The 26,942-nt window shown below is 41.4% G+C and overlaps 3 protein-coding genes across 7 annotated transcripts; 1 reads left to right on the top strand and 2 right to left on the bottom strand.

Annotated features, from left to right (window-relative positions):
• Positions 1-16,593, bottom strand: LOC109891952 (mucolipin-1-like). 3 transcript variants are annotated; one of them, XM_031827672.1, is made up of 14 exons: positions 16,173-16,593; positions 8,471-8,709; positions 8,214-8,375; positions 7,858-8,014; positions 6,806-6,887; positions 6,450-6,546; positions 5,842-5,941; positions 5,584-5,690; positions 3,704-3,853; positions 3,472-3,573; positions 3,214-3,336; positions 2,877-3,083; positions 2,506-2,644; positions 1-2,362 (listed from the first exon to the last, which is right to left on the bottom strand). In XM_031827672.1, exons 1-13 carry the CDS (start codon positions 16,219-16,221, stop codon positions 2,513-2,515), a joined length of 1,707 nt encoding a protein of 568 aa, XP_031683532.1. In that variant the 5' UTR covers positions 16,222-16,593; the 3' UTR covers positions 1-2,362; positions 2,506-2,512. The 3 variants fall into 3 exon arrangements, with proteins under 3 accessions (XP_031683532.1, XP_031683531.1, XP_031683533.1); XM_031827671.1 differs by having other exon boundaries at positions 1-2,644; XM_031827673.1 differs by having other exon boundaries at positions 1-2,644; positions 16,182-16,593.
• Positions 15,537-26,814, top strand: LOC109893437 (N-acetylmuramoyl-L-alanine amidase). Its single transcript, XM_020486665.2, has 6 exons — positions 15,537-15,646; positions 19,638-19,772; positions 21,743-22,588; positions 22,814-23,024; positions 26,028-26,322; positions 26,730-26,814. Exons 2-6 carry the CDS (start codon positions 19,661-19,663, stop codon positions 26,742-26,744), a joined length of 1,479 nt encoding a protein of 492 aa, XP_020342254.1. The 5' UTR covers positions 15,537-15,646; positions 19,638-19,660; the 3' UTR covers positions 26,745-26,814.
• On the bottom strand, positions 16,702-19,058 carry LOC109893447 (trafficking protein particle complex subunit 5-like). Of its 3 annotated transcripts, XM_031827674.1 has the most exons (4): positions 18,932-19,025; positions 18,475-18,626; positions 17,922-18,194; positions 16,702-17,800 (listed from the first exon to the last, which is right to left on the bottom strand). In XM_031827674.1, the coding sequence occupies exons 3-4, from the start codon at positions 18,189-18,191 to the stop codon at positions 17,504-17,506; spliced, it is 567 nt and encodes a 188-aa protein (XP_031683534.1). In that variant the 5' UTR covers positions 18,192-18,194; positions 18,475-18,626; positions 18,932-19,025; the 3' UTR covers positions 16,702-17,503. The 3 variants fall into 3 exon arrangements, with proteins under 3 accessions (XP_031683534.1, XP_020342266.1, XP_020342267.1); XM_020486677.2 differs by lacking the exon at positions 18,475-18,626 and having other exon boundaries at positions 18,932-19,058; XM_020486678.2 differs by lacking the exon at positions 18,475-18,626 and having other exon boundaries at positions 17,922-18,209; positions 18,932-19,035.
• Positions 26,815-26,942: the final 128 nt, after the last annotated feature.

Below are 26,942 nucleotides of genomic sequence, written 5' to 3'. Positions count from 1 at the left end.
ACAGAAGTGAGTGCTACGGGGCGATAGTCATTTAGCTCAGTTTCCTTAGATATCTTGGGAACAGGAACAATGGTGGCCCTCTTGAAGCATGTGGGCACAGCAGACTGGGAGAGGGATTGATTTAATATGTTGAGCACTGAGGTCGAGCACTCAACCGGTATAATTAACAAAAGGAAATGGTTGTTCTGCCTCAGTGACCATGAAGAGGACTAAATGTAAAATGTCCTTGACGACGAGAGAGCAGAAAAACAGTAACATGGACCACATCACCAGAAAATAGGACTTCAGCTTGGTAGAAGTAAAAGAGCATGCTTTTCAATAGTTTTAATTGGAGGTGGTTTACTGGCAATAGACAGAAAGGAATGCAATGTACTGAATGAAAAGTGCATGAAACGAGAACGGCTTTAAAAAAAAGTAACAAAAAAATATGTACAAGCGAGAAGCTCATCCAAAATGTAGACGTTGAGCAATTTGGCCATACTAAAATTATTTGTATCAGTCGAACTAACCACAACATTTTTAAAACAAAAAGTAAAACAAATCAGAAATGATCACATTAGCAGAGTATAAAGCACATGTAGTTAAGAAATACAGTACTACTACCCTTCCATGTAATCTGCTGCGCCACTGTGCTGCATGTCATGAGACATTTAGCACCGCTTCATGTTCTGTCATCACGACTCATCGTATATGCATACCTGATCATCGTATATGCATACCTGATCATCGTATATGCATACCTGATCATCGTATATGCATACCTGATCATCGTATATGCATACCTGATCATCGTATATGCATACCTGATCATCGTATATGCATACCTGATCATCGTATATGCATACCTGATCATCGTACATGCATACCTGATCATCGTATATGCATACCCGATCATCTCATATGCATACCCGATCATCTCATATGCATACCCGATCATCTCATATGCATACCCGATCATCTCATATGCATACTCGATCATCTCATATGCATACCTGATCATCTCATATGCATACCTGATCATCTCATATGCATACCTGATCATCTCATATGCATACCTGATCATCTCATATGCATACCTGATCATCTCAAGCAAGATAAAATGTACTAAGTAAAAACATTCAAAGAATGGAGAAAAAAAATTACATTTCTGGTCATCAACACATACTTGAATAAATAATCTTTGGAAAACATGTAATGGAAGAACAACTTCACCAGAAACAGTGCATTCTGGGTAGGCATCAATGATTTCTCTATTTGTCCAACTCTTCCCTTCCTTTTGATCGCTTACAAATCTTGTGCAATTAGAGTCCTTTTTTCACCTAATGAACATCACTATAAGCTTTCAATAACATTTCATACAATGAAATTACATCACTTCAAAAGATTTTTCAAATCAAACAGATACAATATGATAATTCAGTCCCTTTCCTTCAGTGAATCATGATTTGAACCACATACTGGTTTGCAGAATGAATTTGACCGGAGAGAGATTCAATAAATGACCACTGAATTCAATATAACAACGTCAGACATATCTCATAAAATAATCCCTTCTATTTCAGTCAGATGCAACAGTCATCCAACAAAATAATTATTAAGGGTGGTTAAAACATTTAGCATTGTTTAAAAAAAAAAAGTGGCTTTTCCTCAGCAATATGGATTCTGTAGGGTGCACTATAAAACCCACTATAGCTGTCTTGCAGTGCATTGGTATTCGGGTCAGGATCACCTGTCTAACTATGACTAACTATGGCTGCAGGTCCTGTCCTTGAACATGTTGTCATCCCATCCAGAGGAGGAGAAGGGAATAAAGGACCAAAGAGTGAGTAGCCTTCCCTAAAAATACAGTACATAACGGTGTGCACGTTTCAGCCTGTCTGTTAGTGTGCGTCTCTGTCATAAACATAATTCAGAGGACAATCATAGCGTTCAGGGCCCCCCAGGCACAGTAAAGCACAATTAAACCATTGCCGTCCTTCAGTCATAGGGTCATGCAGACCCAATTCAACAAAAGCTTATCAACAATATAAATCAAAACTGCAGCATAAATACAACTCATATTAAGTAAAACATTCAGATATACAGTATGTTGTGCAAAATCAGTTCTCTCTCTGAAAGGACAGCTAGCTATATTGCTGTATTACAGTCATGAATTAGCTAGCAGAATGTGCTAGCCATATGAATGTAACTTGTTAGCTATAAAAACCCAATGAACTGGCGTGTTAAATATTAATGTGCAATCTACAGCAGTTAGTAACATACTGTACCAGTCTGAATTTAAATGCACCGACGTGGCACATCCTACAGAGGACAGTGTAGTCTAAGGTCATATCACCTAGAAGACATCCTCCCACTGGTGGATCTGAAATGGAGAAATGACCAATCTATGTCAATGGAATTGAGATTACAAAAACATCAAACCCTGAATGACACACACACACACACACACACACACACACACACACACACACACACACACACACACACACACACGAACATACGCACTCTCTCTTCAGTCACAGCAGCAGAAGAATGAACAGGAGGATGCCTCTGGGCCACTGAACTTTCCAGAGCAAGGTGTATCAATACACTCTGCTATGAAAGCATGCAGGTCTGTGATGTGCATCGGCTCCTGGGTTTGGGCCTGTAGAGAGACAGAGTGCTTTGATAAAACTACTGTAAAGAATCCTCTTCCATCCTACTTCCTGTACATTGCACCCTTTTTCACCATATGGCACTCATCAACACTCAATCTTTTATTTTAGTGTCACTAAATCATCTGTCCTGCATTTCCCCATTCACTCGTTCCACCTGCCATCCCTCATCCTCTCCTTCTATCAGTCCCCTCATCCTTCATCCCTCCCCTCCCACAGTACCATGATGGCATCGTAGGCTCCGGTGATGAGAGCAATGAAGAGGGAGAGCACCATGTAGATGAAGAGGGAGATGAAGGTGTAGAGGTAGACCTGGCTGAACACCCACACCAGCGTGCCACTCTTCTGCATCTCTGCAAACGTCACAAACATATCGTCCCCGTTGATCAGAGAAAACAGGCACTCTGACACCATGGACAGAGAGCGGAACTGCAGGGACAGAGGTTGAGTTGGTGTATTAGAACACATTTATTTTTCAGTTTCAGCAATTTGTGATATTTTTATTATTCATTAACAATACACAAATACATGTGTGTGCGTCCTGTCCATGATCAAATACCTTGGTATGGTAAGGACCCAGCACGATCCAGCCACAGAAGCAATAACCCAGGTATATGGCAGCTACACAGAGGCAGAAGCGGATTACATTAGGGAAGGCAGCCCGCAGCGTCACAATCAGGATCTGAGAATGAGAAAGAGAGAAAACGTAAGACTGATTTACACATGGAAAAATAAAAAGAGGCGGCAAGTGACGCAAAATCTCCTCAGAAAGCCATTCAACTTAAATGTCAATGTGTGCATTTTTTGTGTGACTCACATTGTACTTCTGGAAGAAACTGAGGTAGCGGAGGACTCCCACCCACACCAGCAGAGTGGAGGTACCGAGCAAAATCCCACACACATCATACAACGACATGTTCTGAAGGACAGAGTCAATTAAATCATTTGTATCAATAATTATATTATTTGCTGTCTAATTCAAACAGTGGGGTGACTGGTGCAGGCCTGGAAAGATATGAAACTAAAAGCAATGCATTGTTCTGTATTACCTTGGACTCTATGCCAATCTTGATGAAGCTGCCGGTGATGGTGAGCAGGTCACTGATGATGAGCAGGATAAACCAGCCATTAATGAACTCCATCCTGTCTGCCCAGCACACACTGTGATTCAGTCTGTGTCTGAAGAACTGGACATACTCCTGTCAGAAACACACAGAGAGACGGGACAGACAAATGAACAGAATATACCAGCGGTTCCCAAACTAGGTCGCCTGATATGGCCTTGCTGTCCCCAGTCCACCTGGTCGTGCTCCAGTTTCAACTGTTCTGCCTGTGGCTAAGGAACCTTGACCTGTTCACCGTACGTGCTACCTTGTTCCAGATCTGCTGTTTTCGACTCTCTCGCACTACCACACCTGCTGTCTCTAACTCAGAATGATCAGCTATGAAAAGCCAACTGACATTTACTCCGGAGGTGCTGACCTGTTGCACAACCACTGTGATTATTATTATTTGACCTTGCTGGTCATCTATGAACATTTGAACAACTTGGCCATGTACTGTTATAATCTCCACCTGGCACAGCCAGAAGAGGACTGGCCACCCCTCAGAGCCTAGTTCCTCTCTAGGTTTCTTCCTAGGTTCCGGCCTTTCTTGGGAGTTTTTCCTAGCCACCGTGCTTCTACATCGGCATTGCTTGCCATTTGTGGTTTTAGGCTGGGTTTCTGTATAGCACTTTGTGACATCGGCTGATGTAAAAAGGGCTTCATAAATACATTTGATTGATTGATATGAAAATGGGGTCGCAAGTTGACCTACTCATTCCAGGGTTTTTCTTTATTTTTACTATTTTCTGCATTGTATAATAATAATGACGACGTTAAAACTATGAAATAACACATATGGAATCATGTAGTAACCAAAAATGTTTTTTTTAAGTGTTAGACAAATCAGAATATATTTTATATTTGAAATTCTTCAAAGTAGCAAGCCTTTGCCTTGATGACAGTTTTGAACACTCTTGGCATTCTCTCAAGCAGCTTCATGAGGTAGTCACCTGAAATGCATTTCAATGAACAGGTGTGCATTGTTAAAAGTTAATTTGTGGAATTTCTTTCCCTCTTAATGCGTTTGAGACAATCAGTTGTGTGGTGACAAGGTAGGGTGGTACACAGAAGATAGCCCTATTTGGTAAAAGACCAAGTCCATATTATGGCAAGAACAGCTCAACTACACAAAGAGAAACAGTCTATCATTACTTTAAGACATGAACGTCAGTCAATGCGGAAAACGTCAAGAACTTTGAAAGTTTCTTAAAGTGCAGTCGCATAAACCATCAAGCACTATGATGAAACTGGCTCTCATGAGGACAGCCACAGGAAAAGACAGAGTTATCCCTGCTGCAGAGGATAAATTCATTCGAGTTAACTGCACCTCAAAAATCGCAGCCCAAATAAATGCTTCACAGAATTCAAGTAAGAGACATCTCTGAACATTTGATGTTGAGGTGACTCCGTGAACTCAGGCCTTCATGGTCGAATTGCTGCAAAGAAACCACTACTGAAGGACATGAAAAAGAAGAAGCGACTTGCTTGGGCCAATAAACAAGCAATGGTGGAAATATGTCCTTTGGTCTGAGGAGTACAAATGTGAGATTTTTGGTTCCAGCCGTGTCTTTGTGAGACGCAGAGTAGGTGAACGGATGATCTCCACATGTGTGGTTCCAACCGTGAAGCATGGAGGTGGTGGTGTGGGGGTGCTTTGCTGGGGACACTGTCTGTGATTTATTTAGAATTCAAGGCAAACTTAACCAGCATGACTCCACAGCATTCTGCAGAGATGTGCCATCCCATTGTTGCATTTATATTTTTGTTCAAATAATTACAATGTAACAATGCTTTAGACTTTTGGGGCTCAGCCTTGGTCTTACATGTTGTAGGATGACTCCTCTGAGGATGGAGCGACCACACAGCAGCAGGGACAGCAGACACACTATGGCCACCAGCAAGTCAAAAGCCTCCCGTGCATAGTTCTCCGCTATTGGAGGAAGAAGAGAGAAGGGGTGTTTGAATTAATTAAGCTAGGGAGTGAAGGGAAGGAAGAGGAACAGCAGGAAAGAAGTGAATCAATCTCAAGCTTTACCTCCCCATCAAAAATGTCAGTACCCCCCCATCCCACGCTCTCTCACCATGTCCCCACACGTTGGGGTCTTTGCACTTCTTGATGGAGGCATGGTTGAGCAGGCTGATCTTCACTCTGCCGCTGTGAGCTTTGTTATCCAGGACAACCTGATAGCAACCACAATACACACACTAAACGTAGCTACAACACAAACCCTGGCTTTATAACAGCTAAGATACAGTGGGCTGTATGGGGCAGCAGTGCTTCCCCTAGGAATTTTTTCAGCAGAGGTGGCAAAGTTGGGCGAAGGGGTGTGGCGTGCTAGTGGGCATGGCCAATGGCGTGGTTTTAGAGACCCTCCTCTTGGCTGCGGAGACAATTTTGCTGTTTTAAAGCTAATTTCCTCCAATTCTACATATTTCGCCATCGGAGTGACTCAAATTATAACAAAGTCAGTGGGGGCCACATGCCATGACTGCCTAGTTTCTTTTTGGTGATTGTTAGTTCTCAAAGATGATCTTATTTCTAAATATATTGCACCGTTATATATATTCTACATACATTATATCTGTATTTACACACTTATGTTGACAATTAAAACATTTGTGGCGGCCACAATTGAAATGCATATAGGGGAAACTGGGCTGTTCAGGGGAAATTGGTAGGTCATTTCACCATAATAGCAAAGGTGTAGCAGTCAGGGATCTCATTGTTGATGATGGTCTGGATGTTTATTGCCTTCAGCTGGAACTGAATGGTCACATTGATCAGTCTGGAGACCAAGAAGAAGACGAGAGACAAGATCCAGTAAGAGGAATGCATGTAATCTCAATAGAGAAGTGATATTACCCAGTAATGTTCTATGTTGATATGTAATGCTGAAACAACTCAAGTTACATAAGCATTACCATAAGCAATATATTAACATAAGGACTGACAAAATTACAAAAATGGGATTCAAAACCCTATGAGAAATTGCATGCAAGAATAAAAGGGGGAGAGGGAGCAAGGGGGACCATTGTGTGTCTCACTTGTGAAACTGGAGAATTAAGTTCTTGTAGTCACTGTAATCAGGAGGAGAGGGGTCTGGTAGTGGATCTACACCAATGCAATCTGAAAAAGACAGAAGGATGGAATAAAAGCAAGTTGAGAGAGAGTAGGAACAAAAACACAAATCCAGAAGATTTATTTCCAGAACCATATACACTGAGTATACCAAACATTAGGAACAACTTCCTAATAACAACCCCCCCCCCCCCCCCCCCCCCCCCCCCCCAGCTGTGTCACGTTGGCTGGATGTCCTTTGGGTGGTGTACCGGTGTGCTTGGCATCTACTACCATACCCCGTTCAAAGGCACTTCAATCTTTTGTCTTGCCCATTCACCCTCTGAATGGTACACATACACAATCCATTTATCCTCCCCTTCATCTACACTGCTTGAAGTGGATTAAACAAGTAACATCAATAAGAGATCATAGCTTCATCTGGATTCCCCCGGTCAGTCTGTCATGGAAAGAGCTGGTCTTCCTAATATTTTCTACACCCAGTGTACATTTGACACTTGCAAGTATTCTGTTATTCACTTTTTTTCCAAAGCCAATGGAAAATACTTTCACAACTTCAACATTTTGAAATACTAGGTTATCTTAACTACTTCTGTTTAGTTGCCAACCTTGACTCAACCGCTTTTGATAACATTTCAAACAATGGTCCGTTGCCAAAACACATAAAAAACAGTGTGCTAACTAACTATCTTTGTGAAATCAGCAGGTGAATCGAATAGAAGACGTCCATTTGGCCAGCTCTCTATTATTTTGCTGATGTTAGTGGAAATAGCACTTATTTGGTTAATGCTTTTATGGACAGGATCTATTCTCAGCACTGAAAGTAGGGCACGGTTAGAGGGCAAATCTTGCCATATGTGGAGCTTTGACTCACTAACAGTTACTTCCTAACGGGCCAAAGACAACTGGCAGTGGATAAAAAAAAACAAGACCGACAGATTGATGTGAAATACCTGGAGGGGGAATTTAATAGATAAATTAAGGAACAGGGGAAAAAAGGAGAATGCAGCCAGGGTACCGGTGATAACTTCGGGGTCGATGTCAAAGGTGTCGTTGATGGGGTCGATGATGCCCCTCTTGTAGTACCGCTGGCACAGAGAGAGGGCACTCCCATTCACACCCTCACCCCACACATATGCATACCGCCCCACTGATGTCTGTGGTAGAGCCAGGAACTGAGGAAAAGAAAATAGAAAGGATGATGAATGGAATAGGTAACATAACACAGTTATACTAATAGCAAAACATCATATAGACAGACAAGGAAGACAAAAGATCATTTAAAAACACAGCAATAACACAAGGCAATAACACAAGGCTTTACATAGAACACAATGAGAGGGTTGAGAAGTCACTCATCTGCAGGTCTAGTACCTGATCTACAGCATAATAAATATGGCTATAGAGTTCACTCTGTGTGTGGATTGCCATTGAAGAGCCATCCCAGTAGTCTTTAAGGAAAAGGTGTTTGAAGGATGCTGTGTTCTCTTCCTTGAATGTCACCACCATCTGGTTACTCAAGCCAAACAGGACTAACTAGAAAAGGGAGTGACGGGATTAAAAGTTAAAACAATGAAAATCAACAGAAGCCCCATCATGAATACCAATTCTTCAGTTCAGTAAAGGCTAACCTGTACAGTGACAATGAGGATCTTGAGCAGCTGCAGGACCAGTTTAAAGGGCTTGCGGCCCTTGGCGTGGTACTTGTCACAGGGACTCATGAAAAAGTACTTGAGCTTCCTCCGCAGTGCCTCCTCCTCCTGCTGCTGTTTCCTGAGCTCTGAGCCTACCAGACCGGTGACCCGGGGGTTCCTGCCACTGAGGTCATCGGACCTGTAGCTGCTCACAGGCGAGAACAGCTCATCCTTCTCTGAGAGAGAATCAATGACAGACATGAGTTTCTACATACAACATAGGGAAGGCATATCTAAAAAGGGCACTCATAGCTTGATATTGCTGCTGAAAAAGAGGAAGAGGGAAAGCGATGTGGTATAATTTTACTATAATTATGTATTCAAGCATGCATTGGATCAGTAGGTATGATATAGCCCATTCAATAAGAAAGTAGAGACCTCTTGACTTTTCCCACATTGTTGTTAGCCTTATTCTAAAATTGATTAAATTGTTTTTTCCCCTCAATCTACCCAAAATAACCCATATTGACAAAGCAAAAACATTTTGTAAATGTATACAAAAAATCCCATTTACATAAGTATTCCTGTATTCCAATTTAAGAATGATGGAGGCTACTGTGTTCTTGGGGACCTTCAATGCTGCAGAAATGTTTTGGTACCCTTCCCCAGATCTATGCCTCGACACAAACCTGTCGTGAGCTGTACGGACGATTCCTTCAGCCTGATTTTTGCTCTGACATGAACTGCCAACTGTGGGACCGTATATATACTGGTGTGTCAAATCATGTCCAATCAATTTCATTTACCATAGGTGGACTCCGATCAAGTTGGAGAAACATGTCAAGGATGATCAATGGAAACAAGATGCACCTGAGCTCAATTTCAAGTCTCATAGCAAAGGGTCTGAATAGTTACAGTGCCTTGCGAAAGTATTCGGCCCCCTTGAACTTTGCGACCTTTGCCACATTTCAGGCTTCAAACGTAAAGATATAAAACTGTATTTTTTTGTGAAGAATCAACAACAAGTGGGACACAATCATGAAGTGGAACGACATTTATTGGATATTTCAAACTTTTTTAACAAATCAAAAACTGAAAAATTGGGCGTGCAAAATTATTCAGCCCCCTTAAGTTAATACTTTGTAGCGCCACCTTTTGCTGCGATTACAGCTGTAAGTCGCTTGGGGTACGTCTCTATAAAGCCGGATTTGGATACAAAAAGATTTCCCAAGCTTTAAACATCCCAAGGAGCACTGTGCAAGCGATAATATTGAAATGGAAGGAGTATCAGATCACTGCAAATCTACCAAGACCTGGCTGTCCCTCTAAACTTTCAGCTCATACAAGGAGAAGACTGATCAGAGATGCAGCCAAGAGGCCCATGATCACTCTGGATGAACTGCAGAGATCTACAGCTGAGGTGGGAGACTCTGTCCATAGGACAACAATCAGTCGTATATTGCACAAATCTGGCCTTTATGGAAGAGTGGCAAGAAGAAAGCCATTTCTTAAAGATATCCATAAAAAGTGTCATTTAAAGTTTGCCACAAGCCACCTGGGAGACACACCAAACATGTGGAAGAAGGTGCTCTGGTCAGATCAAGCCAAAATTGAACTTTTTGGCAACAATGCAAAACGTTATGTTTGGCGTAAAAGCAACACAGCTCATCACCCTGAACACCCTATCCCCACTGTCAAACATGGTGGTGGCAGCATCATGGTTTGGGCCTGCTTTTCTTCAGCAGGGACAGGGAAGATGGTTCAAATTGATGGGAAGATGGATGGAGCCAAATACAGGACCATTCTGGAAGAAAACCTGATGGAGTCTGCAAAAGACCTGAGACTGGGACGGAGATTTGTCTTCCAACAAGACAATGATCCAAAACATAAAGCAAAATCTACAATGGAATTGGTTCAAAAATAAACATATCCAGGTGTTAGAATGGCCAAGTCAAAGTCCAGACCTGAATCCAATCGAGAATCTGTGGAAAGAACTGAAAACTGCTGTTCACAAATGCTCTCCATCCAACCTCACTGAGCTCGAGCTGCTTTGCAAGGAGGAATGGGAAAAAATCTCAGTCTCTCGATGTGCAAAACTGATAGAGACATACCCCAAGCAACTTACAGCTGTAATCGCAGCAAAAGGTGGCACTAAAGTATTAACTTAAGGGGGCTGAATAATTTTGCACACCCAATTTCAGTTTTTGATTTGTTAAAAAAGTTTGAAATATCCAATAAATGTCGTTCCACTTCATGATTGTGTCCCACTTGTTGTTGATTCTTCACAAAAAAATACAGTTTTATATCTTTATGTTTGAAGCCTGAAATGTGGCAAAAGGTCGCAAAGTTCAAGGGGGCCGAATACTTTCGCAAGGCACTGTATATAAATAAGGTATCCATTTTTTTATAAACTGAAATACCTGTATTGGTTAATCTGACTAGTGTCATCACTGATTTGGGGCTACTTATTTAGGCATTTTAAGGGTTTTCAGTGTAGTTGTCTAATGTTGGTTAGGCATGTTAACCTGTTTTCCTGAATCTCTATGATCAATAAAAAAAATCCTGAGTGTACTTTTAACAGAGCTGAGATATACCTCAAAGTGCATTCACCCAATTACTTCTAGCCTTACACCTATCAAGTTGTTTCAGTTCTACACAAGTGCCTAGGGAGGAGGGGGTAGGTTTTTTTTCTGGACAGGAAAGGGCCCAACTATACTGTAGGTGTGTTGTAACTTGTCAAATAATGACATTAACATACACGGAGCATGAAAAACATTAGGAACACCTGCTCTTTCCATGACAGACTGACCAGGTGAAAGTTATGATCCATTATTGATGTTACCTGTTAACTCTACTTCAAATCAGGGTAGATGGGCTACCCAGACCCCTCTTTTTACGCTGCTGCTACTCTCTGTTTATAATCTATGCATAGTCACTTTAACTCTACCTGCATGTACATATTACCTCAATTAGCCCAACTAACTGGTGCCCCCCCGCACATTGACTCTGTACCGTTACCCCCTGTATATAGCAACGCTTGTTATTTTACTGCAGCTGTTTAACTATGTTACTTTCATTTTCAATTTACTTAACACTTATTATTTTTTCTTAACTTCTTAAAGCATTGTTGGTTAAGGGCTTGTAAGTAAGCATTTCACTCAAAGGCCTACACCTGTTGTCTCCTCACCTACATCTCAAATCAAATTGTATTTGTCACATGTGCCAAATACAGGTTAAAGAAGGATTTTTAAGCCTTGAGACATGGATTTTATTTGTGACATTCATGTGCAAGACAAAAGATTTAAGTGCCTTTGAACAGGGTATGGTAGTAGATGCCAGGTGCACTGGTTGAGTGTCAAGAACTGCAAAGCTGCTGGGTTTTTCCACGCTCAACAGTTTCCCGTGTGCATCAAAAATGGTCCACCACCCAAAGGACATCCACTCACCTTGACACAACTGTGGGAAGCATTGGAGTCAAAATGTTCCAGCATCAAATCAAATCAAATTTATTTATATAGCCCTTCGTACATCAGCTGATATCTCAAAGTGCTGTACAGAAACCCAGCCTAAAACCCCAAACAGCAAGCAATGCAGGTGTAGAAGCACGGTGGCTAGGAAAAACTCCCTAGAAAGGCCAATACCTAGGAAGAAACCTAGAGTGTGGGGTGGCCAGTCCTCTTCTGGCTGTGCCGGGTGGAGATTATAACAGAACATGGCCAAGATGTTCAAATGTTCATAAATGACCAGCATGGTCGAATAATAATAAGGCAGAACAGTTGAAACTGGAGCAGCAGCACAGTCAGGTGGAAGTTGCATCCCTGTAGAGTCCATGCCCAAACAAACTGAGACTGTTCTGAGGGCAGAAGCAGGTGCAACTGAATATGAGGATCATATCATAGTGTTCCTAATGTTTTGTACACTCAGTGTATATTGCTAAGAATTAGAAAGTAGGGGGACTCTCCTAGCAGGTCTGGAACCCAGGTCTCCATTACCAATGACGAATGCCCTAACCACTGTCCCAATAATGATATCTCTTGGACATGTGCTTAATGGGCCAGTATAGTTAGGCCAATAGGCCCTGTCCAGAAAAAACCCTAACCCCTCCTTCATCTAGCATTTATATAGATGAAACAACTTGATAGGCTTAAGCAATAGGGCGACTGCAATTTGAAGTAAATATCACCTCTGTTAAAAAGTACACAAGAAAAAAACTATTTTATTGATCATAGTGATTCAGGAATATCATTAAAACAGGTTAACATGCCCCACCAACATTAAACCACTATTAAATCTCTGTAAATTATCAGCCGATGTCCTGACAACTGATACAGAAATGTTCTTGCAATGTTCCCATGACACTCGTCTAGAACATTAACTTATGTTCTGACAACATGGCAACCATGTTCTGTGTATGTTTGAGGGGGGAATTTTTTTATTTTATTTTTTATTTATTTTTTAAATATAAAATATCGATGGAATATTCTCCTAACCTTCAAAAAACTGGACACAGTCATTTGTTTAACTAAGAACACATTTGACAGCCTACCCCGGCCAAACACGGACGACGCTGGGCCAATTGTGCACCGCCCTATGGGACTCCCGATCACCGCCGGTTGTGATACAGTCCAGGATCGAACCAAGGTCTGTAGTGACCCCTCTAGCCCTGAGATGCAGTGCCTTAGAATGCTGCGCCACTCGGGAGCCCAATGTTTATGGAACGTTTCGAGAACATTAATATCTCAAATTTTTATATTTATATTTGACATTAAGGGGGATGGTTTCTTGGAAACATTCCTTGCACATCACGGGAACATTCCTATGAAAAAGTTAGTTCATGAACTAAAGAGAATTAACTTCTCTAAAGTTGTGGGAACGTTTGTTTGCTGGGGCGGTCCAAGGCTCTGACAGAGCCCTGAAGCTCTTTCTAAAAGCAAATAGGACTTGCAAGGGACAGGGTTTTGGAAACATGGAACTTCATTTCCATATCAACAAATAATTTTCCAAAAACAAAAAAGTTAAATTAATACATCTTTATAGGGTTCCCACTCTGCCATATTTCCATGTTAAAGTGCTTGTTTTCGACTGAGGTAAAGTTGGTTTTATATATTCGGACAGCCGGCGGACAGCCGGCGGACAGCCGGCGGACAGCCGGCGGACAGTCAACAGAAGCCATTTAAAATGGTAAAAATCAATAACTAATTCACCAATTGTCACAGAATCATCAAACTAGGTATGATTTATTCTATAAAATGTCTAGCATACTTTTACAACTTCTGTTTTGAGTAAGAATTCCAGGTTTGATTTGACAGATGGCATGTAATCCGTCTAGAGGGCATGTGGTCAAAGTTCTAACGAGTCTATTATACCCTATTAGAAGGGGCCTGGCATAAAATTCTGCATCTTCAGTCATATTAAATTAAATTACAGGAAGAAACTACAGGATGAAGGGGTCAGGCCTGGCTAACAAAGAAGACAGGTGGATGGATCAAGAGGACCAAGACAACCAAGAGGATCAACATGGACATTCCACAGTGGAGATACTGTAAGGAAGACTAAGAGTGAACCATAACATACACTACCGTTACATTTTTTGGGGTCACTTATACATTTCCTTGTTTTTGAAAGAAAAGCTCATTCATTTTTTTGTCCATTAAAATAACATCAAATTTATCAGAAATACAATGTGGACATTGTTGATGTTGTAAATTACTATTGTAGCTGGAAACGGCTGATTGCCTATGTAGATATTCCATTAACATACAGCAGCCAATTATCAGCAACCATCACTCCTGTGTTCCAATGGCACGTTGTGTTAGCTAATTGTTCATTAGAAAACCCTTTTGCAATTATGTTAGCACAGCTGAAAAATGTTGTTCTGGTTAAAGAAGCAACAAAACTGTCCTTCTTTAGACTAGTTGTGTATCTGGAGCATCAGCATTTGTGGATTCGATTACAGGCTCAAAATGACCAGAAACAAAGAACTTTCTTCTGAAACTCGTCAGTCCATTCTTGGTCTGAGAAATGAAGGCTATTCCATGCGAGAAATTGCCAAGAAACTAGAGATCTCATACAACGCTGTGTACTACTCCCTTCACAGAACAGCGCAAATTTGCCCTAACCAGAATAGAAAGAGGAGTGGGAGGCCCAGGTGCAAAACTGAGCAAGAGGACAAGTACATTTGAGTGTCTAGTTTGAGAAACAGATGCCTCACAAGTCCTCAACTGGCAGCTTCATTAAATAGTACCCGCAAACAGTGAAGAGGCGACTCCAGGATGCTGGCCTTCTAGGCAGAGTTGCAAAAATATTCTTTCCCAGTTTCATCAACAGTTTTAAATTCACGCTGTTCCTGATGCAAAAGGGGTTGTACCTAATAAAGTGACCACTGAATCTATAGACTTTCCAGAATGTGTTCTGGGAATACCTGGGGTATTAAACATTTGATTCAACTGTTGAACAGTTGAATCTATTACCTCAGGAGATGGTACCATTCAGCTTGTCTGGGGATGACAAAGAAGGACTTCAACAAAGCCAAAATAGAAAATAATTGAAGGGGCCTCATTGCTGTTAAATTAGAGACGTATAAATAAATGACTGTTGTGTCTTGTAACTACTTTAAAATGTGGAACTGTTGCACTAAAAATACAAACATTGATTTGGCATACAATTTAAGATCGTAAACATTGTACAACTTTATGTAAACATTGTCTAACTTTATATAGAACAAATTGCACTTGAAATTAACATGTCTTTAAAGTTATTGCAAATAAATGCATATTTTCACTTTTCTGCGACAATCACTGAATTAGTTATTGATTTCTTCATCTTTAAAATGCAATATTTGAGAAGGTATGTATTTCTATCAAATCAAAACTGGAATTTCTACTCAAAGCAAAGGTTGTAAAAGTACACTAGACATTTACAGAATAAATCATACCTAGTTTGTTGATTGTCATAATCAGTGAAAACGTTATTGATTTATGTAACGTTAGTTTAAACGGCATTTTATAAATGTTATGTATGCCAATTTTACTTCGGTTTGTTTACGGAAGTCGGAGGCGACTACCTGTGCTAATTAGCTATCTGCGTCTCCCAACACCTGTGCGGGAACAAGGACGTCACAAACGTGTTGAAACTGAAAAATACTGCTGGTTGAAACTGTTAAAACAATGTACAGTAAGTGTATATTTTGCATTTGTGAAATTATTTTCGTGATATGAAAGTAGAAAGCTTAATGTTTCTAGAACCGTATCGCAATTGAGGATCGATTCACGTTAAATTTGAGTATTTGGCTGTCAGACTAAATTCGCCTCTGAAAATAACATTTAGTGACGTTAAATTCTTGGGCTATGTATGATACAGCAATGGAAGCATTGTTGATATACAATTAGCCTATTATGATCATATTGCGATGCCGGGCACTCACAGATGACATGCAGCCTTCTCATTTAACACTATACAACAAATACATTATCCTTATGAAAATAGTTATTTTATACACCTTTAGGTTTACCAAACTCGGTCCTCGGGACCCCAAGGGGTGCAGCTGATTCAAATCATCAATAACTAAACATCAAGCTTTAATAATTTTGTAGTGTTAGGGCAAAAACCAAAACGTACACCCCTTTTTGTCCCGAGGACCGAGTTTGGTATATGCTGGTTAACTTAAAAAAAATAGGTTTAGACTGATACATTGAAGTACCTGACCAACCTGTACCGTCTTGGATGCAGTTACAGTTCGTTGATGCCATGGCGATGCTTTGCAGGACATTAATGAATTCCTACGAATAATACAATTTAAGAAATTATATTTTAGGACTGTCAGAAAGCTAAACATTGAGGAAACAAATTACAAGAGAATAGGGACGCTGCGCTCTCCAGACAATCACAAAGCCGCAGCTTCCAATGCTCACATGACAATCACCATGTGACATGTCTGGAAAATGGTCTCAAAATATCTAATTCGTGATAGCGTTTGCCAACCCCCATTAGCCCCAACCATTGCATTGATAGTTAAATGTCACTAATTTCTTCAAGCTACACTCCGGCACACCCACCGTACGCAGCAAATGTACGTCACACTATATTAAAAAACGTACAAGGAATGTAGAGAAAGCGTTTGCTAAATGACTAAAATGTAAATGTTAAGTACAAATTGTTGAACGTATCAAACGTTCAAACAAATTGAACACACCCCTGGATTCATCGATTTTCCTCATATGATCACCGGATCTTTAGAATTACTCAGCAAGTCTTTTAATATCAGTTAATTGCTCAAATGCTTACACAAGGTGATAAACAGTAAACGTAACAAATAAAGGTGTAAAATAAAACTACACCTACAAACCCCTGAGTTATTACATTTTTGCCAACATAATGTTCTGTGGAAAGGACCACTGATAACTTTCACATTTTGAATAATAGCTTAAAATGTCATTTGTTTAGGGAACACAATGACAGTCTTTAATTTCACCACGTTGAACTCTGTTGGAGGGTAAACCATTGCACATATTGGTGTATTATACTGCAGTCCATATTTTCAATGTGTTGGTCCTTTGTGTGATTCAGAAATGTCTTGAGATATCAAAAACAAGAGATGATGTCCTATGCAGTCATAAGAGATGGTTTAAGATACACTGTCAGTGAGAATGTCAAAGTCATTAGATAAGGGTTGACTGACTGAGGAGATTCACAAGAAACATTGACCTTTATAAATGTTGTCTCATATGAACTCTCCTTGGACCAAATAAATATAATAGCTCAGAATTGGGATTAACATTCTAATCATTCATTCATATTTACGCTCTCTCATGTGGTGATATAAAGACATCCTGTTTCACTTCTCAATATACTGTATATTCACAACTCAACTACTCCTATGCAGACTTGTCAACAGACAGACCACTCACTCACTCAGTCCATATCTCACATTACTGGCTCGTTCACACGGCAGAGCATATTGAGACCTAGTGAGAATGATGATCAACTTCATCATTCTCTTATTCTAGCATGTGTTCACCAACACTCTCTCATCTATCTGCCATCCAGGGCCTTGTCTCTGGCTATCACAGCTTCATCAAACTTGATCATGAGCGTGGTGCCCTTGTGCCAGTGGGCTGTGACCTTGGCAGGGAAGCCACTGTGTGTGAGAATGGCCTCTACGATGCCAGCGGTGAATGCAGCACAGTTTAGTGTGCTGTTCTCCTTGGGCACAGAGATGTAAGCGTTGATCAGTGGCTCCTTCTCTATGATGTAGTAGGTCTTGTCGTCATCGTTGGCCTGCTCCAGCTTGTCTGCCTCCTTACCGAACATGGCTTTCCATACTGACACCTATATGAAGCAAATTGAAAATTATAGACATGTACTTATGCATGGGCATAATGACAAGTGTTACACCTTATCAGACTGTTACATATGAACTTATCTACCTTGAGCCCATGCAAGCACGTACCTTGACGAAGAGCAGTATGTTAAGCACCTTGGTCTCCCTCTTCCCATTCTTCTCCCTCAGCACCAGCACGTCCAGCATACTGGCGCCAACGCTCTGACCCAGGTCTGCCAAGCGTTGCTGGAGCTCGGACACAGAGTACACGCGGCTCTGGCAATACTGCACCATCTCAGAGAAGAGCAGTGCAAAGGCACTCACACTGACTTCAGTCTTGGGACGGGTTAGAGGCCGTTCCAGGATGTTTGACTTTCCTCTCGTGAACCGAGTGTCCATTTTCTGAAAGAGAATGATCTGTAAATAGAAGTAAAATAGCCTGAAGTGATAATATGCTAGCCCTCTCAATTACAAATCAACCCCTCACCACTACCCTAGGCAGGAAAAGATCTGAGAGGATTAGCTATAGATAGATAACTGGCAACACTTTCAACTAGCCTAGAGGGCAGGATCTTCAACCACAATGTTTACCTATCCTTCTTAACAAGTTAGTATTTAAATGTTATTTGTATAATTTTTTTTAGATCTTAACAAGGGCCTAGGGCGGAAGTATGGCTCACACCTCTAGAATTCGTCACAGCTCGCTGTGTAGTCACGTGCCTCGCGCATAAATCAGGTGAAAGGAGTACGGCCTATGGGGGTTGTTTTGGGATTAGGTAGCCGCGCCTCAAGAGGGCCAGCTTCGGCGCATGCGCGGGCTGCGGAAATCTTTACCTGCAGTACATATGCAGAGATTAGTCAACGACGATTCCGTGAATTAGGAGGAGCTAACTGCATTGGAAAAACAACAGTGGCTGCTAGCGCAGATGAAAGGGGAAGATAAAGTATATTGGATGCTAGCATAACTAGCCAGCTAATGTAGCTGCTAGCTAGTGCTAATTTAGCTAGCTAAAATTGGCAAGCAAGCTAGCGAACTCACTCGACGACAAAAAAGCCAAAAGTCATTCACACTGTTAACAAGCTAAACATATTTATTTAGTTAATGAATTATTCTTATATAAGGACCTAAAACCCCTTACCGTCTTTCAATGTTTTCAGGCTGCTGCTGTGTTGGTGACTTCCTGTTCTGGTCACGTGTCTTGTTCTAGTAAAGCACTGATCTATCATCAGCAGTGCATGTGCTCATCTGACATTTAGCGGTTGCCACATGTGTAATCTAAATTACATTCCTTGAAAAAGTTTTTTTAAATGCAAGATGTCCTAATGTCCATTGCATGGTTTAAAAAAATATTCTGGTAAAATGATGCATGTGAATTTCCTTTGAGTTCTTGCTTTGTATTTCAAGGCCATTTGGAAAAGAAACAAGAACATGCTTGCCTTCTCATGCGTCACAGACCTTTCAATGATTAAATAGAGACTGTTACCTAAACACAACACACAATGTGATGCTGCTGTACAGTAGTTTTAAACAGAATATTGTTTAATATTGAGATATTATGAAACAACAGTCTATGCAAAGTACTTGAGGAGAAGGGGGAAAAATAAATTGCCGGCCTAAAGGTTGTAATAGTGACAGTGGTGTAATGCAATAAGGTAAACATTTAAATTCAGAAAGACCTTGAGCCAGAAGGACAAACACTCATGTCCACACACACTTACCTAACAGTTGCCAATTTCCCACACCATGTCCCTCAATAAATGGCTCAAATTAATCAGCACCGTATCTGTTTGTACAGTGCTTGCATAATTCACTTGATGTGTTTGCCTTCCTATAAATGTTTCAAGGTAGGCGATGCAATGCATAATACATGTCAGGAGCACAGGGCGTCGAAGACTCAATGATTTCTCCAATGGAACCGCACTGGAAATGGTGTCTGACCCTTCTTGTGGTCTTGGTCAGTGCTCACACTGATACCAAAGGTAACTCAATCTGTTTGTGTTCACTTTTCTCCTATTTATTTAAAGGTCGTGACCAGTCAAACTCTTTTCGAGAGAGAGCAAGAAAGTCAGCATGGAAATGCATTACAGCTACTTAGAGGAAGACCCTTTCTTTCTAAAATGATCTGCCAAAATTGTTGCAACCCCTATTACTAGCCTGTTCAACCTCTCTTTCGTCTCATCTGAGTTTCCCAAAGATTGGAAAGCAGCTGCGGTCATCCCCAGCTGCGGGGACACTCTTGACCCAAACTGCTATAGACCTATATCTATCCTACCCTGCCGTTCTAAGCTCTTCGAAAGCCAAGTCAACAAACAGATTACCGACCATTTTGAATCTCACCATACCTTCTCCGCTATGCAGTCTGGTTTCAGAGCTGGTCATGGGTGCACCTCAGCCACGCTCAATATCCTAAATGATATCTTAAATGCCATCGATAAGAAACAATACTGTGCAAGTGTATTCATTGACCTGGCCAAGGCTTTCGACTCTGTCAATCACCACATCCTCATCGACAGACTCGATAGCCTTGGTTTCTCAAATGATTGCCTCGCCTGGTTCACCAACTACTTCTCTGATAGAGTTCAGTGTGTCAAATCGGAGGGTCTGTTGTCCGGGCCTCTGGCAGTCTCTATGGGGGTGCCACAGGGTTCAATTCTTGGACCGAACCTCTTTTCTGTATACATCAATGATGTCGCTCTTGCTGCTGGTGAGTCTCTGATCCACCTCTACACACGGACACTGTGTTAACAACCCTCCAGACGAGCTTCAATGCCATACAACTCTCCTTCGTGGCCTCCAATTGCTCTTAAATACAAGTAAAACTAAATGCATGTTCTTCAACCGATCGCTGCCTGCACCTGCCCGCCCGTCCAACATCACTACTCTGGACGGTTCTGACCTAGAATATGTAGACAACTACAAATACCTAGGTGTCTGGTTAGACTTTAAACTCTCCTTCCAGACTCACATCAAACATCTCCAATCCAAAGTTAAATCTAGAATTGGCTTCCTATTTCGCAACAAAGCATCCTTCACTCATGCTGCCAAACATACCCTTGTAAAACTGACCATCCTACCGATCCTCGACTTCGGCGATGTCATTTACAAAATAGCCTCTAATACCCTACTCAATAAATTGGATGCAGTCTATCACAGTGCCATCCGTTTTGTCACCAAAGCCCCATATACTACCCACCACTGCGACCTGGACACTCTCGTTGGCTGGCCCTCGCTTCATACTCGTCGCCAAACCACTGGCTCCAGGTCATCTACAAGACCCTGCTAGGTAAAGTCCCCCCTTATCTCAGCTTGCTGGTCACCATAGCAGCACCCACCTGTAGCACGCACTCCAGCAGGTATATCTCTCTGTTCACCCCCAAAACCAATTCTTCCTTTGGCCGCCTCTCCTTCCAGTTCTCTGCTGCCAATGACTGGAATGAACTACAAAAAGCAACTACCTCTCCCCCTACTGTATTTTTTTATTTTGCTCCTTTGCACCCCATTATTTCTATCTCTACTTTGCACATTCTTCCACCGCAAATCTACCATTCCAGTGTTTTAATTGCTATATTGTATTTACTTCACCACCATGGCCTATTTATTGCCTTTACCTCCCTTATCTCACCTCATTTGCTCACATTGTATATAGACTTATTTTTCTACTCTATTATTGACTGTATGTTTGTTTTACTCCATGTGTAGCTCTGTGTTGTTGTATGTGTCGAACTGCTAGGCTTTATCTTGGCCAGGTCGCAATTGTAAATGAGAACTTGTTCTCAACTTGCCTACCTGGTTAAATAAAGGTGAAATAAATAATATAAATAAATAAAGTTGCAAGAAAATGCTATTTTATGCAATATAGGGTGCATTACAGAACAGTATGTCGCTTTTGTTTATAGAAAAGCGATGCTGAATATTATCAAATGTAAACGAGTGTGTTTTCTGATTTCAGTCACGTCCTCCCAGCATATGGACGACTTCATCAGAGTGTTGGAGCAGGTAGAAGACAGTAACCCTGGACTGGAGCCTGTAAATGTGTTGAGAGGCCTGCGCAGGGCAGCCGGTCTCAGAGATGAGTTCATGCAGCACTTCTTGGGCACTATCAGGGAGGACAGCACCTCAGAGGCACCACTCATGGACTCCAATCTCTCAGATTTCATTGTCAGGGCTATGCGCCACAAGGTGACAGAGAGAGGTAGAGAGGAAGGGGTTGTCCTTACTGCTGATGGCACCACGGTTGCTATGAGCCCAGTCCTCCTGGGTATTGAAGCTGGGCTAGTGTCTAAGACGAGGTGTCGGGTCCGTGGCCTGTACCCCCTCACTTTGGCTAGGAACTTGGGTCTGTCCTTCCAGCGCTTCCACAGCTCTCTCCTCTCCCAACGCCTGGGCCCTGATGGCTGCTGGGATGACGTGACCTCGCCTCAGGTCTTCACCCTCTCTGACAAGCCCTCCCTCGCCACCGATGCCCTGGTTAACGGCGGTATGGATGGTGTGATTCTGGGGATTGAGGTCTCAGCTCAGTCCCAGCGTCCTCTCAAGCTGAGCAGCCTACTGAGGAGGTACTACTGTCATCGTCTTGAGGGGGAAGGACTGGATGCTGCTCCTCGTCTGATCAGCCACCTACGCAGGGAGAACTTCAGAGAACTGGTCAGGCCCCCCCTCCTGCAGAGGCAGGTGGTGAGATCCCTTGTCCTTCAGAGGAGACTGATCGACCACTCCACGATGTTGGCACAGGAAAAGGAAGAGCTGACAGCTGTGGTGAGGGAAGGAATAAAGGAGTTTGTCCACAGATACATGGGTAAGTAAACCCCACTGCAGAGGGAGACAGTGGAGATACAGAGGGTTACTGTAATGCAGGGAAAGCAAAAAAAAAAAGGACAGGTAAACATTTATTGGAATAATTTTGACTTTGATCCAAGAAAGCACAAATGGTAACAATAATTGAGACATGGTGTTATTGTTGAAAAAAGGAGTGGATAAACATGTTAAAACTCAATCTCTCTCTGGATTGCTCTACCTCTAGACTGTCCAGCTATTATCCCACGGTGTCAGTGGGGGGCTGAACCATATCGGGGCACTCCCACCCCCCTGTCACTCCCCCTCTCGTCCATGTACATCCACCACACCTACCAGCCTGGCCAGCCTTGTCTCACCTTTCAGCAGTGTTCCGCAGACATGAGATCCATGCAACGCTTTCACCAGGATGACCGGGGCTGGGACGATATTGGATACAGGTATGTGTAGTACACAGGTCTTAGGATATAGTGCCTTCAGAAAGTATTCATGCCCCTTGATTTATTACACATTTAGTTGTGTTACAGCCTGAATTCAAAAGGAATTAAATAAAACAATCTCACCCATCTACACACAATACCCCATAATAACAAAGTGAAAATGTTTCTATAGAAATGTTTGCAAATGTCAAAAAAATGAAATACAAATATATCTAATTTACATAAGTATTCACACCCTTGAGTCAATACATGTTAGAATCACCTTTGGCAGTGATTACAACTGTGAGTCTTTCTGGGTAAGTCTCTAAGTGTAAGGACCGACTCCGGAGTTGAGAAATAGGTACAGGGATTCAACATTTAATCAGGAAACAGATAAAGACCAAGACAAGAACAGCGTCAGCACACGGGTACAAAACGACAAATGACAATTAATGCTGAAGCAGGGAACAGAGCAGGGAACCAGACAGATATAGGGGAGGTAATGACAGAGGTGATTGAGTCCAGGTGAGTCCAATAATCGCTTATGCACGTGACAGGGGGAAGACAGGTGTCTGTAATGATGGTGGTAGGAGTGCGTAATGCTGGGGAGCCTGGTGCCTTTGAGCGCCAGGGAGTGGGAGCAGGCGTGACACTAAGAGCTTTGCACATCTGGATTGTACAATATTTGCACTTTAAAAAAAAAAAAATTATCTTCAAGCTCTGTCAAGTTGGTTGTTGATCATTGCTAGACAGTCATTTTAAAGTAATGACAGATTTTCAAGCCAATTTAACTCAAAACTGTAACTAGGTCACTCAGGACCATTCAGTGTCATCTTGGTAAGCAACTTGAGTGTATATTTGGCCTTGTGTTTTAGGTTATTGTCCAGCTGAATGGTGAATTTGTCTCCCAGTGTCTCAGTAGTCTCTCAAGAGACTGAACCAGGTTTTCCTCTAGGATCTATTCCATTATTTTTCATCCTAAAAAAACTCCTCATTCCTTGGCAATGACAAGCATACCCATAACATGATGCAGCCACCGACCATGCTTGAAAATATGAAGAGTGTTACTTAGTAATGTGTTGAGTTGGATTTGCCCCAAACATAACGCTTTGTTTTCAGGACATAAAGTTTAAAAAATTCCCACTTTTTTGGCAGCCTTATTGCAAACAGGATTGTCAGCGATTAGGTGAATGGATAAGGCAGAGTCAGGCACAGGACACAGGTATGAGTAATAATCAGAGAATTTACAAAAAAATTAAGCAATGAGGAACAAGGAAAAACACATATCCAGAGCACAAAATAACAAAACCACAATCACGCACAAAACAGAAAGGTAAGCCAGAGGGTTAAATAAGGAACATTGATTATGGAATGGAAACCAGGTGTGTATAATGAACACAAAACGAAAATGAAACATGGATTGGTGGTGACTAGAAAGCCGAACAATGTTAGGGACCAACGTCGGCGGAAGTCGTGACAAGGATGCATGTTTTCTAATATTTTTTTATTCTGTACATGCTTCCTTCTTTTCACTCTCTCATTTATTTTAGTATTGTGGAGTAACTACAATGTTGTTGATCCATCCTCAGTTTTCTCCTATCACAGCCATTAAACCTCTTAAGGATCCGCCCCCTTTTTCCAATTTTTGACGAAAATGACATATTCTAATCTAACTGCCTGTACCTCGGGCCCTGAAGCAAGGATATGCATATTCTTTGTATCATTTGAGAGGAAAGACTTTGAAGTTTGTAGAAATGTGAAAGGAATGTAGGAGAATATAACACAATAGATGTGGTAAAAGATAATACAAAGAAAAAAACAAATGTTCGTTTGTATTTTTTGTAACATCATCTTTGAAATGCAAGAGAAAGGCCATAATGTATTATTCCAGCCCAGGTGCAATTTCGATGTTGGCCACTAGATGGCAGCAGTGTATGCCAATGTTTTAGACTGATCCAATGAACCATTGTATTTATGTTCAAAATGTTGTATCACGACTGCCCAAATGTGCCTAATTTGTTTATTAATAACTTTTCATGTTCAAAATTGTGCACTCTCCTCAAACAATAGCATGGTATTATTTCACTGTAATAGCTACTGTAAATTGGACAGTGCAGTTAGATCAACAAGAATTTAAGCTTTCTGCCAATATCAGATATGTCTATGTCCTGGGAAATGTTCTTGTTACTTACAACCAGATGCTAATCGCATTAGCCTACTGTACGTTAGCTCAACCGTCCCGTGGACAGGACACTGATCCCGAAGAAGTTTTAACATGAGTTTTGAATGACTACCTCATCTCTCACTGTAACCTGGCCCACACATACAATTATCTACTGTATAAGGTCCCTCAGTCGAGCAGTGAATTTCAAAAACAGATTCAACCACAAAGACCAGGAAGGTTTTCCAATGCCTCACAAAGAAGGGCACCGATTGGTAGATGGATAAAACGAAACAAAAAAGCAGACATTGAATATCCATTTGAGCATGGTTAAGTTATTAGTTTCACTTTGGATGGTGTGCCAATACACCCAGTCATTGCAAAGATACAGGTGTCCTTCTTAACTCAGTTGCCAGAGAGGAAGGAAACTATTCAGGGATTTAATCATGAGGCCAATGGTGATTTTAAAACAGGTACAGAATTTAAACACTATTATTGCACACGGAGTGAGTCCATGCAACGTATTATATGATTTGTTAAGCAAATTTTTACTCCTAAATTGATTTAGGCTTACCATAACAAAGGGGTTTAATAGTTATTGACTCAAGACATATTAGCTTTTCATTATTAATGAATTTTGACAAACAGTTGGACACTACACAGCCTCCTCGCAAACCACAATGCTTATGTAATGTGTCAAGTTTGAGTATACAGTATGTGTGTATGTGTGTGTGTCGCTCTCATAATTAGAGGTTAGAAATTAGCTGTCTAATTCTGGGAATTGTTGTTTACCAAGCAAAATGTGACTTGATGATGAATCACTCATGATGAATGACTCATCCCTTGCCGATGTTTGCCTCCAGCTTTGTGGCAGGCTCTGACGGGTACCTCTATGAGGGGCGTGGGTGGCACTGGCAAGGGGCCCACACTAAGGGCTACAACTCCAAGGGCTATGGGGTGTCATTCATCGGTGACTACACCTCCAGCTTGCCATCGGAGCAGACCATGGAACTGGTGAGAGATCGTCTGGCATCCTGTGCTGTGGGAGGTGGGCGACTGGTCGGCAACTTCACCCTGTATGGCCACAGACAGCTGGTTAAGACTTCCTGTCCTGGAGACGCCTTCTACTCAGAGATCACAGGCTGGGAGCACTTTGGGGTAAGAGAGTGTGTGCAGTAATTTGATCACCCTGTTGGAGGATAACTTTCCTGCAATGCAGGACATTTAAAACGTGGAGTGTATTTGAGGTTTAAAAATGCTTCTGAAGTTTGCAGTTTCCACTTTGAAATTTCAGACTTGATTTTTCATTGCAAAAAATGTATCAACCTCTAAAAGAATTTCCATTAATTATAATCCACATAATAATTGAAATTTCCTGTTGCTGCTGGATTATTTTCCTGCTGTAGCAAACTGACTCAAATTAAGAGCCTACATATGTGTGTACATGTATATGTGGGGGTTATTAGGCAGTTATTAACAATGAATAGGCCTATGTGTTTTTGTTATTTCATGTCTACTGGTCTTATCTCTCCACAAACTTACTTTCATTTTTCCATTTTCCCCAGGAGGTTCAAAACTGAAGATAATGTGAAAAGTGGAGTAATTAATCTTGACCAGTATCAGAGAATAAATATTTAATTTCTAAAATGGCTCCAGTGTTTGCCTTTTTTTTTTATCAACATCTGTTATATATGGCTTTCTGATAGCTGCTCTGATAGAGCTGATCTGAATAGGTCAGGAAATTATGTTGTCAGTTTTATGTCGGCACCAATCAATCA

The sequence above is a fragment of the Oncorhynchus kisutch genome, linkage group LG6 (assembly GCF_002021735.2).
Source record: "Oncorhynchus kisutch isolate 150728-3 linkage group LG6, Okis_V2, whole genome shotgun sequence".
Classification (NCBI taxonomy): domain Eukaryota; kingdom Metazoa; phylum Chordata; class Actinopteri; order Salmoniformes; family Salmonidae; genus Oncorhynchus; species Oncorhynchus kisutch.
This window is presented reverse-complemented; position numbering and strand designations above follow the sequence as displayed.

Coding starts and splice junctions, on each gene's coding strand:
- LOC109893437 (XM_020486665.2), top strand. CDS start 19,661: ATGTCAGGAGCACAGGGCGTCGAAGACTCAATGATTTCTCCAATGGAA. Junction 19,773..21,742: donor TGCTCACACTGATACCAAAG/GTAACTCAATCT, acceptor TTCTGATTTCAG/TCACGTCCTCCCAGCATATG. Junction 23,025..26,027: donor TGGGACGATATTGGATACAG/GTATGTGTAGTA, acceptor GTTTGCCTCCAG/CTTTGTGGCAGGCTCTGACG.
- LOC109891952 (XM_031827671.1), bottom strand. CDS start 16,221: ATGGCATCAACGAACTGTAACTGCATCCAAGACGGTACAGGTTGGTCA. Junction 8,015..8,213: donor TTTATTATGCTGTAGATCAG/GTACTAGACCTG, acceptor TCTTTTCCTCAG/TTCCTGGCTCTACCACAGAC. Junction 3,574..3,703: donor AGATTGGCATAGAGTCCAAG/GTAATACAGAAC, acceptor TCTGTCCTTCAG/AACATGTCGTTGTATGATGT.
- LOC109893447 (XM_020486677.2), bottom strand. CDS start 18,191: ATGGACACTCGGTTCACGAGAGGAAAGTCAAACATCCTGGAACGGCCT. Junction 17,801..17,921: donor ACATACTGCTCTTCGTCAAG/GTACGTGCTTGC, acceptor TGCTTCATATAG/GTGTCAGTATGGAAAGCCAT.